The 11,469-nt window shown below is 26.6% G+C and overlaps 1 protein-coding gene across 1 annotated transcript in view; it reads right to left on the reverse strand.

Annotated features, from left to right (window-relative positions):
• The window catches only part of LOC117181834 (podocan), a 36,551-nt gene extending 32,536 nt beyond the window's left edge, over window positions 1–4,015 (reverse strand). The window contains exon 1 of the mRNA XM_033374828.1: window positions 3,612–4,015. Coding sequence (XP_033230719.1) covers window positions 3,612–3,827 — 216 coding nt within the window. The 5' untranslated portion in view covers window positions 3,828–4,015. The remainder of the gene's footprint in view (window positions 1–3,611) is intronic.
• Between the last annotated feature and the right edge of the window lie 7,454 nt (window positions 4,016–11,469).

Here is an 11,469-nt window from a genome sequence, read left to right on the forward strand (position 1 = left end):
CTTTTTTTAAAACTTCATCTTTTTGATTTAAAATTAACTAAAAAAATTGATAGAAATTCGAACTATTTAGGGGAAAACTCAACAGTTTTATAGAAAATTAGTTATTCAAATTAAAACTTAACTTTTTTCGGAAATTTTACTATTCCATTTTGGGTTAAAATGCAACTATTTGGTAGAAAATTTATGAATTTGATTCAAAATTCAACTATATGGTTAAAAGTTTATGTATTTTGTTTAAAATTTGTCCTTTTTGGTAGAAAATTAATCTTCTTGGTTAATCTGTTTGGTGAAAAAATTCATATTTTTGGTTAATAATTCAATTATCTGTTTGAAGATTCACATTTTCGTGTTCAAAATTGAACTGTTTTGTAGAAAATTCGTCTCTTCGGCTAAAAATTGCAACAATTTGGTAAAGAAGCGTAACTGTTTGGTTAGAAGTTGAACTAAATTGTTAAAAATCTATGTTTTTAGTGAAAGATTGACCATTTTAGTTCAGAAACTAATTTCTTTGGTGAAAAATTACACTCTTTTGTTAATAAATCGACTTTCTAAATTGAAAATTAATCTTCTTATTTGAAAATTTACAAATGTCGTTAAAAATTCCTTTCTTTATAAGGAATCAATTTTTCGTTTAAAAATGAAACATTTTTGTTGACAATTATTCTTTTTTAGTTGAGGATTCAACCATTTTGTCGAATTTCGTACTTATTTATGAAATTCAACTGTTTTCGATTCAAAAGTGAAATCTGTTTTGGGTAAAATGTCAAATGTGACAGTTTCTTGTTAAACATTCATCTTATTAGATTGAAAATTAAATTTTGGTTTATTTAAATGGATTTGCCAAATTATACTAGAAATTCCTTGAAATCTTTGGAAATACTACAAAATTCTTTGAAATCCCTTGATATTTTGTATATATCTTGAAATCCTTTAAAATCACTAAAAATACATTGAAATCTTTAAAAAGGGTGAAAATCCATTTAGAAAAGTATAAATCATTTAGAAGCTCTTGAGTCTAATTAGGAAGCCCTTGAAATTTCATTTAATTCCATTTATTTTCTAAATTTGACCATAAATACCTTGAAATATTTTGGAATCTTACAAAATGTGTTGAAATCACTTTTTTTGTGTCTTTTAAAATCCTTTACAAACCCTTAAAATAACTTTGCATGTTTGGAAAAATGTGAAAATCCATTTAGAAAAGTGTAAATTATTTAAAAGCCTTTAGTATAATTAAAATTAAAATTATTCAGTAAATTTATTTTTAAAAGCTTCGTTTGAATCCCTGAAAATCTTTGAAATCTCCTAAAATCCTTTAATATTTAATAAAATCCTTGAATATTGGTGAAATTCCTTAAAATGCTCTAAAATTCCTCGAAGTCTTTGGATTCACTAGGAATCACGGAAATTTTCATTTAATGTAATTTATATTCAAAAGTTCACTAGAAATTCCTTGCAATAAAAAAGTATAAGGCATGTAAAAGCCCTTCAATGAAATAGAAATTCAACTTATTAATTAAATTTATCTATCAAAAAAGACCCGTTTCAATCCCTGAAAATCTTTTAAATTCCGTCAAATCCTTGGAGATTTAGTAAAATCCTTAAATCTCGTAAAATTCTTCGAAATATCTTTAAATCCCTGGAAATCTTTGGAAATTCCAAAAATTCTTTAAAGTCCATTTAAAAAAGCATAAACCATTTAAGAGTCCTTAGATAAAATTTAAATTAAACTGATTTCTTAGATTTATCTTAGAAAACCATTTAAATTTCTTAAAATTTTTGGAGACTAAATAAAATCCTTGAATGTTTGTGAAATTTCTTATAATACCTAAAAATTCTTTGTAAATCGTTAACAATCCCTTGAAATTTAATTTCATACCATTTATTTTCCTAATTCCACTATAAATCCTTTAAATGTTTGGAAATTAGAAAAATTTCTTTCAAACCCCTTGACATTTATTATATTTCTTCAAATTCTTTAAAATCCTTTGAAATAAATTGTAATATTTGAAAAAATGTAACAATATATTTTTTTTTAAATCATTTGAAAGTCCTGGAATATAATTTAAATTAATTATTTATTAACTGCCTTTTAAAAAAAAAGTTCAAATTTTTTTTAATCCCTGAAATTCCTTGAAATCCTTTGACATTTCATGAAATCCTTGAATCTTTGTGAAATTCCTCAAAATATCTTATAATCCCTTGAAATATTTGGAGTCGCTAGGAATCCCAGGAATTTGAATTTAATTCAATTTAATTTCCAAAGTTCACTAGAAATCTCTTGAAATCTTTGGAAATCCTACCAAATGTTTTGAAATGCCTTGACATCGTGTATATCTCTGAAAATCCATTAGAATACCTTAAAATACCATAAAATATTTGGAAAAGGGTAAAAATTCTATTTAGAAAAGTAAAAATCATTTAAAAGCCCTCATGAGTATAATTTAAATTAAACTTATTTATTTAAATTTTTTTTAACTGCTGGTTAAATCCCTAGAAATCTTTTAATTCTTTGATATCCTTGAAGGTTAAATATAATTCTTAGATCTTCTAAAATTCTTTGATTTATCTTAAAATTCGTTGAAATTTTTGGAATCGCTAAAAATCCCCTAAAATTACATTTAATTTCATTTATTTTCTAAATTTCACTAAAAATCTCTTAAAATGTTTTGAAATTTCTTGAAATTCGTATAAATATTTTCAATCTTCTGAAATTCGATGAAATATTTTAATTCTAGAAGAAATATTTAGAAATCTCATAATATCATTTTAAAATCCTCTAAATCCCTATAAATCTTTCTTCAAATCCCCGGAAATGCTCGGAAATATTTTTAATCTTTCAAACTCCCTCGAAATGTTTTGAAATGCCTTGAAATCCGGGTAAATGTTTTTAAATCACTTTTGAAAAACTTAAAACCTTCTAAAAAGTTTTGTGATTTGTAAAATATCGGGAAATTATTAAGAAATCTGACGAAAATGTTTAAGATCCATGAAAATTCCCTGTAATTCTTTGAAATTTTTCCCAATTTGTTTATATCCTATTGTAAATAATTAAATAAAACTTTCTCTTGTACTTTCTCAATTTTTGCATCAACTATTTTAATATTTTAATATTCATGATTTATAATATAATTTTGTTTAATAGGAGGAATTACAAGGTATTGTAAAGATTACATAAACAAAATTTAAGAAATTTAAATTAGATTAAAATCCAAATTAAAAATCCCATTTAACGTCCAATAAACAAATTGATGCAAACTCCTATTAAAAAAATCCTATTGTAATCTGAAAAATAAAAAATAAATAATAATAATTTTCGGACAAAAATAAAAAAGAGGAAAGAAAAATAATTTTTTTTTTTCATTTTTCTTTTCTCTTTTGCATCAATTAGATCACATAAAATTGCAGACAGAGCATACCCCTCCATTAATTTATAAAAAATAGGCGCCCCCCGTCTATGACAAAAGACTTAGAAATTAAAAATTTTCAATAATATGATTCATCCTTTATACGTTGAGACACAAAGAATATTCAAGATATAAATAAATTGATGAAAACAAAAAAAAAGTTATGAAATAAAAAATTAACAAATTAATTGAATAATAACTTACCAAGTCGCTCAAATTTTGAGGAAACTCTGTCAATTTTTTTCCAGAACAGGTTATAGTACGAGGAACTTGATTCAAATAACAGGAACATTTTTCAGGACAAGTAGTTTCAGCGTCAATAAATAAAAAAGATATCGTTGAAAAAGTTAAAAATAAAAGAATAATTCTTCTGTTAATATCAATCGATGTTGGAATCATTTTTTTCATCATAAGTTCCATTTTAAAAACCTAGGCACCGTCACCTGACTTCTTCCATAAAAGATCACTTCCACCATCCCAAATATTGCTCGAAGATAAGCATCTTCTTCGGAGTTCATTGGCTTTTTGAAATATTTAATTTTTGGATTATTAATTACTTTATATTATTGATATTTAGTTCCATTTATATAATTTATGTCAAGTAGACTTGCTTTCAAATTACTGGGAGCGGTTCGCTGCAGAGAGGAGAAACTGACTGACTTATCATTGATAACAAACGCGGGAACGGTATTTAACGAGATAACCAGTTATCTGATGGTTGAGTTTCGGTACCGGAATACACGTGAGAATTCGTCATTTTAGATAGGTATTTCATAAGATTCGCGGGAATTTGAAAATTTCAAAAGTTTAAAGTCAGTTATGCCAGATTCAAAATTGTAAATTTATTATTGCTATTAAACCATCAATTACACTAGATAACATCCATATACAAAATTACTCTGAATTATCTAAGATTATGCTGGGTTGCATAGGATCAATAAAATAATTAAATAATTAATAAAAAAATTGTGCAGTACTCAGCGGAATAACTAAGCTCGGAGTTTTCAACCAAAAACGTTTACTTTTTAACAAACAAAATTGATTAAGTTTCAAAGAAATATTTGAATGACTAACCGTGGCGTTTAATTTTCTAAGAAAAACTATTTTTAACAAAACACATGATTTAACAAACAAAAAGTTAATTTTCAACCAAATAATTGAATTTATTACCAAAGTAGTAAAATTTTTAACCCCAAACGGCGATTTTTCAAGAATACAGGTGAATTTTTAACGGAAACCATTTCTTTAATCTTAGATTAATTTTTAAACAAACAATTGATTTTTCTATTAAAAATATGAATTTTCAACAAAGGAGATTAATTTGCTACCGAAAAGAACGAATATTCAACAAAATAAATGAATTTTTAAACAACTAGTTGAATTTTCAAATAAGAAAGTGATACATTTTGAGGCATATATTCGACTTTTCAACTATAAAAGGTCAGCTTTCAACTAAAAATGGAAAAATTATATTTTTAATGCAAATAAGTGCGTTTCCCATTAAGCTACTAGAGAAATCGAAAGAAGAATCCTTTTTCAGTAACACGCGTTGTATTGTGCAAGTTATTATGTATCAATACAAGACAGTTTTTCCAGGAATCTGTATTTTCACCAGAGAAGGTAACACCGAGATGCAGAGAGTTCGGAAGTTCTTCGGAAGTTTTGCCGTTCGATTCCCAGCGGAGCGATGAACAAGATCGGTTTTCAGATCAAATTTAATTAAAAATTTTTTAATTTCTAGTTTCGTCTAGTCTGAAAAGACGTCAATAATTTTTGTTATTTGAACAGATAATTTAGATCGATAGTGCTGATTTATACTTTAACGGTAAGTGAAAAAGATATCTCTACTGATCGATGTTACCTTTTATAGTGATAAAACAGATTCCTTAAAAAACTGAATTGTATTAATACGTAACACTTTGCCTAATACAGCGTGCCTTTCTGAAAAAAAAATTCTTCTTTCGATCTCTCTATTAACTTAATGGGTAATGCGCTTGGTCGGAAATCGGAAGTTCTGTGGCTCAACTTCCAGCGGAGCGATCGAGAATTTATTTTTTTCAGATTAAATTTGAATTTTAAAAAAATTCATATTTCCATCTAGTCTAAAAAGACGCAAATAATTTCTGTGTTTTTAAGAGTCAACTTAGATCGATAGTGTTGATTTCTATTTTAACGATAGGTGAAAAAGATATCTCTACTGATCGGTGGTACCTTCTATGGTAATAAAACAGATTTCTTAAAAATTATCACCTTGAATAATACAGCGTGTTTTTCTAAAAAAAGATTTTTCTTTCGATCTCTCCAGTAGCTTAATGGAAAAAGCATCCAACCAGAAATTGGCAGTTCTGTGGCTCCACTTTCAGCAGCGACGGAGAAGATCTTTTTTCCGAAGAAATTTAAATTAAAAAAAAAATTCATATTTCCATCTAGTCTGAAAAGACGATAATAACTTCTGTTATTTGAACAGTTAACTTAGATCGATAGTGTTGATTTTTATTTTAACGGTGAGTGAAAAAGACATCTTTACTGATATGTGTTACCTTCTCTGATGATAATACAGATTCCTTGAAAAATTAACTTGTATTAATACGTAACACCTTGAATAATAAAGCGTGTGTTTCTGAAAAAAAGATTCTTCTTTCGATCTCTCTAGTAGTTTAATGGGAAAAGCATCCAACCGGAAATTGGCTGTTTAGACTTTCAGCAGCGATGGAGAAGATCTTTTTCCCGAAGAAATTTAAATTAAAAAAAAAATTCATATTTCCATCTAGTCTGAAAAGACGATAATAATTTCTGTTATTTTAACTGATCCGTGTTACCTTCTCTGATGATAATACAGATTCCTTGAAAAATTGACTAGTATTAATACGTAACACCTTGAATAATAAAGCGTGTGTTTCTGAAAAAAAGATTCTTCTTTCGATCTCTCTAGTAGCTTAATAGGAAATGTGCTTGGCCGGCAATCGTAAGTTCTGTGGTTCGAATCTCAGCGGAGCGACCGAGAAGATCTTTTTTTAGAAAAATGTTAATTTAAAAAAAAAATTAACAAAGCAATTCAATGTTGAACCAAGTAGTTTAGCTGTCAATTAAGTAGTTCAATTTTAAGCCAATATATTATTTTTCAATAAAAAAGAACAATTTTTTTAAAAAATTCAGGAATTTTCAAAGTAAAAATGGTATAAATTTACAATCAGAAACGGAATAGTTGAACTTCGACTTAAAAAATTGATTTTTAAGCTAAAAAGAAATGAATTTTCATAAAAATAGTTAAACTTTTAACAAAAATTTTGTATCTCTAACCTAAACGGGAATTTTTAACAAAGTAAAAAAAAAATTTTTAATGTATTTTTATGCAAAAATATGGATTTGGAAGAAAAAAGATTAATTTTTAAGCAAACAAGATTAATTTTCTAACAAAAAAGATAGATTTTTAACTAATTATATAAAATTGAAACCAAATAGATGAATTTTTAATAATAAAATTCAGTTTTCGACAAAAAATGGACTTTCAAGCAAATGTCTTAATTTTTTGTATGAAAGACAAATTTTCAACAAGAATGAAACTGTTAAATTTACAGTTATAAACATTAATTTTGAAGGAAGACAAAGAATTTCGAAATAAAATCAAGATTTTCAACAAGAAAATTGAATTTATGAACAAAATATGTTAATTTTTAACCAAGTAGTTGAATATTTAACTACCCTCGATTATAAGTGGATTCTCCTGTATTTAAATGGATTACTTGTATTACCTAAAAAAACTCGGAATTACTTAAAATTCTCCGAACTAACTGGTTTACAATTGGATTAAACTCGATTATTACGCATTTCAAGTGGATTTAGCTGGATTACTCAAAATTAAAAGTTTATACTCCGCAATGGCACTGGATTACTAAAGATTAAAAGTGAATTACCCCCGATAAGAACTGAATTACTTTAGATTGCATGTGTATTACTCCGATTACAAGTGGATTACTTTGAATTATATGTGAATTACGCGGGATTACGTGGATTACACTGGATTAAAAGTTAATTACTTCGTCTTACAAGTGGAGTACTTTGGATTAAAGGTAGATTACTCCGGAGTAAGGGGATTAATACGACTTACAAGTTTATTAATCCGTTTTACAAGTGGATAACTTTGGATTAAACGTGGATTAATCTGGCGTACGTGGACTAATCCAGATTACAAATTTATTACTCCGTGTTACAAGTGGATTACTTTGGATTAGAGGTGGATTACTGTGGAGTACGTGGCTTAATCCGTTTCAAAAGTTTATTACTCCGTTTGAAAAGTGGATTAGATTGAATTAGAGGTGGGTTCCTGTGGCGTATGTGGATTAATCCAGATTACAAGTTTAGTATTCCGCCTTAGAAGTGGATTACGTTGGATTAGAGGTCGATTACTCCGGAATACGAGGACTAATCCACATTACAAGTTTATTACTTCGTCTTACGAGTGGATTACTTCTGATTACATATGGATTTTTCCGACATACTGGGAGTACGTCGGATTACAAGTGGATTACTACAGATTACCCTGGATTACTACAGATTACCCTCGATTACCAGAGTTGTTTCCCCCTCAGGCTATGGTTATGTGTACCAAAATTTCAATAGAAATATCGTGACTTATACAAGGGACTATTTGTACCGAAATTATGTTTAAAAAATACCGATTTTACGGTATAAATTTACACTGCCTTTCAGTGAAGTATTTCCACTGAAGCGCCTTTTGGTAGAAGTTCAAATTCAAAAAATATTTTTTTTTTGAAATGAGTACTAAAAATTAACAAACAAAAAAAATAAATTTAAAAACAAAAATATTGACAAAAGGTTGGAATATCCCTATATTTTAATGTTCAAATAAAAGTAATTTTGCCTGAACTTCCTGTAGGTGTTTGTAAAAACAATGTGGATCAGCCAATAAACTAAAGACCTGGATTCGAATCCTAGCGGAGCTCGAGATAATTTTTTGCCTAAAACTAAAAGAAATAGTAATTAAAATGAAAGAAATATATAAAATAATAATAAAGTAAATAATTATTAATTTGTAAACATTTTTAGTTTTCGGAAATCATTTTCGTTGAGCAATATAAATTGCGTCACAAATCATCATTTAAACTATTTCTAGCTTTTTAAAAATTATTTCCAGCAAATTAAAGTTAGAAATAAACTAAAATTTAATTTTGGACTGTGCAAGTTAATTTAAATAAATTCCATTTGATTTTGTTTGATTTTAGTAAACTCACATTCATTTTAGTTCCTTCAAGCACAATGACATATAATTCTCCAACTTTCAGCTGAAAATAGTAAATTCACATGAAATTATAATAAGTTTAAATGTCTTCTAACTAAATTCATAATGCCATATTGTTTTCATATAAAAAATTGTAAAATAACTTTTATTTGATTCCTGCCTTACCGACACTTTTTTTGCCCAATTCATCTACAGATTCGAGACGAAATGAGATATCGATTTGAGAATTTGTAAAGAATAATAATAAAAAGGGCTAAGAAAGATTTATCTGAGCCAATCTGATCCTCAATTTTTATTCAGATATTATTATTAATTATACAAAAATTTATTTTTGGAAATATTTTTTCTCGTAATTAAAAACTTTTAGGAATACAACATTCGCTCTTATTGCCTTTTATGTAATTTGCCAAAATTTTAAACTCGATCGTGAAAACAATATCGTGTAAATAAGAGTTTAGTAAAAAAAAATTATCGGTAAGGTAGAAACTGTATAAGTATTTATGCCCACAGGGGCAAGGGACGCCCGATTCCTACCTTACCTACATTTATTTTATACCAATTTTCCACGAAATGAGATATCGAACTGAAAGTTTGAGAAAATAAATAAAAGCTTTTTGTTGTTTTTCTCAAACCTTCAGCGCGATATCTCATTTCGTGTGGAATTGGTAAAATTAAAAAAAAATGTGGGTAAGTTAGGAATCGAGCGGCACTTGCCCTCGCGGGCATTAAAACTATTAAAAGATAACTACGAAACGAAAATTTTGTTCTAAGCATTATTTTTTTGTAATTTTGAAAATTTATTAGTACCTGAACGTTCCTTAGTCTCTTTTCTTTATTTTTCCAAACTTTCAGTTTAATATCTCAACTCGTATGGAATTCCGAATTAGTATGGCCCAAAAAAATGTAGGCAAGGTAGAAATCGAAAATGTGTCACATGCACTAACGTGCATGAATTCTTAACCAATTCCTATCTTACCAACTTTTTTTTTTGCTAAAAACAATTAAAATATCAAATATAAAACAATTTTTTTGAATAATAATTATCGTAGTTTCGGTACGACTAGCTACGAAATATGTTTTATTGGCTTAAAATTCTCTAAATTTGAAAATTTCCTCTTCACAATAAGGTGAAAAAAATTTAATTTTCAAATTCTTAACAAATTTGTTATCAAATAATTTATATAAATATGGGTGATATAGAAAAATGAAAAATGCCATTTTATCATCAATAAATACAAATATGAATTCGATACCATACAATTGTTTATAAAAAAATAGTAAAATATTACTCCTTATGTTATTTGTTTAGTTGATTCGAATGGTGCTATTATTATTTCCCTATCTTGCATTTTTAATGTGTCTCGAATTTTCATTTTTTTCTATGAAAAATAATTCGAATTTAAAAAAAAAGTTGTTTTGCTCTCCTGAAAAGGTATTTCCGTGGCATTTACGAGTTTCTGCAGTGAAAAAATGTGTTAAAATATTAATAAATAATATTAATCCAAATGTAATTCTGATTAAGTGAATAAATGTAGATTAAAATAAATTATAGGACATTAAAATGACTTTATTCATAGTAAATTTAAATTAACAATAAGTACAATCAAGTTCAGCAAAATTCTAACAAATTGAATTTAATTCTATAAATTATATATTATTGTATGTATATTATATGTATAAATCGAGTATTAGTAAAAAAAAGCTCGAATTTAAGTAGATTCGAGTTCTAAAATTCAAGTGAATTTGAATAAATTTTAAATAATTCAGATAATTTGTGATTATAAGTTCAATTAAGCTTAAATAGAACTCTAGAGACTTAAAAGAAATAATATAAATTAGAGTAAAATAAACATGAATATTAGTAACCGGAGAAGAATTTTAGTGAACTGAAGTTATCATTTGAGTAAACTCTATTAATTTTAGTAAATTTAAGAAAATTTTGGAAAATTCAAGAAAATCTTAGTCATTAAAATTAAATTTTTATAATACGAAATTCAATTAAACTTGCTTCTAAATTTTTCTCCATAGCTCAAATGAAGTACAGTAATTATTTCTTACATCCTTTATAATTCTAATGAGTTCCGGTGAGATCGTAATCTCACTAAACTGGATATTTGTACCTGTGGACAGTTATAGGGATCGATCCCTTACATGAGGGGAAAACTCTTTGAAAGCCCTCCTCATTCAATCAGTTTTTCCAAATAAAATATAAATAAAATATTGTTATTTACTTTAATTTTTAATCTTATTATTAACCAATTTAATTTTTAGGGTCAAATATATCAAAAAAGCTAAAAATATCTACAATTATCAAAATTTTTAACAGTATTGTTTCATATTTAAAATTTTGAAAATTAAATCTGCAATTATTTCCTTTTAATCAAAAAAGTAAAAGGAAACCTTATGCGAATTTAGAAACATTTGTGATTTTTAAATAATTTTGGGCGGCTAAAATAAATCTTTTAAATTATCTAATTAATTATTGTTAATATTATACATTTTTTAGGTCATTTCTAGGTCATTTTTCATTGCAAATGGGTATTTTTTAAAATGAATTTTAATAAAAAATCATAGATTTTCGAAGAATACTTTAAAATTATACAAAAATAAGTTTTTTTCAGTTTTTTCCAATGAAAACAAAATATTTTTAAACAAAAATAATTTTAAATATTTCAAATTTTGAACAATGTTAGCTTATGTTGGAATTGTGGGTCCGGATGCAATAAGGGCACATAAAATTTTTTCGTGCGAAAACGAAGTCCCCTGGAGGCTTTAGAAAAAATTTTCGAATTTTAATTTTCA

This window comes from Belonocnema kinseyi, chromosome 10 (genome assembly GCF_010883055.1).
Source record: "Belonocnema kinseyi isolate 2016_QV_RU_SX_M_011 chromosome 10, B_treatae_v1, whole genome shotgun sequence".
NCBI lineage: Eukaryota > Metazoa > Arthropoda > Insecta > Hymenoptera > Cynipidae > Belonocnema > Belonocnema kinseyi.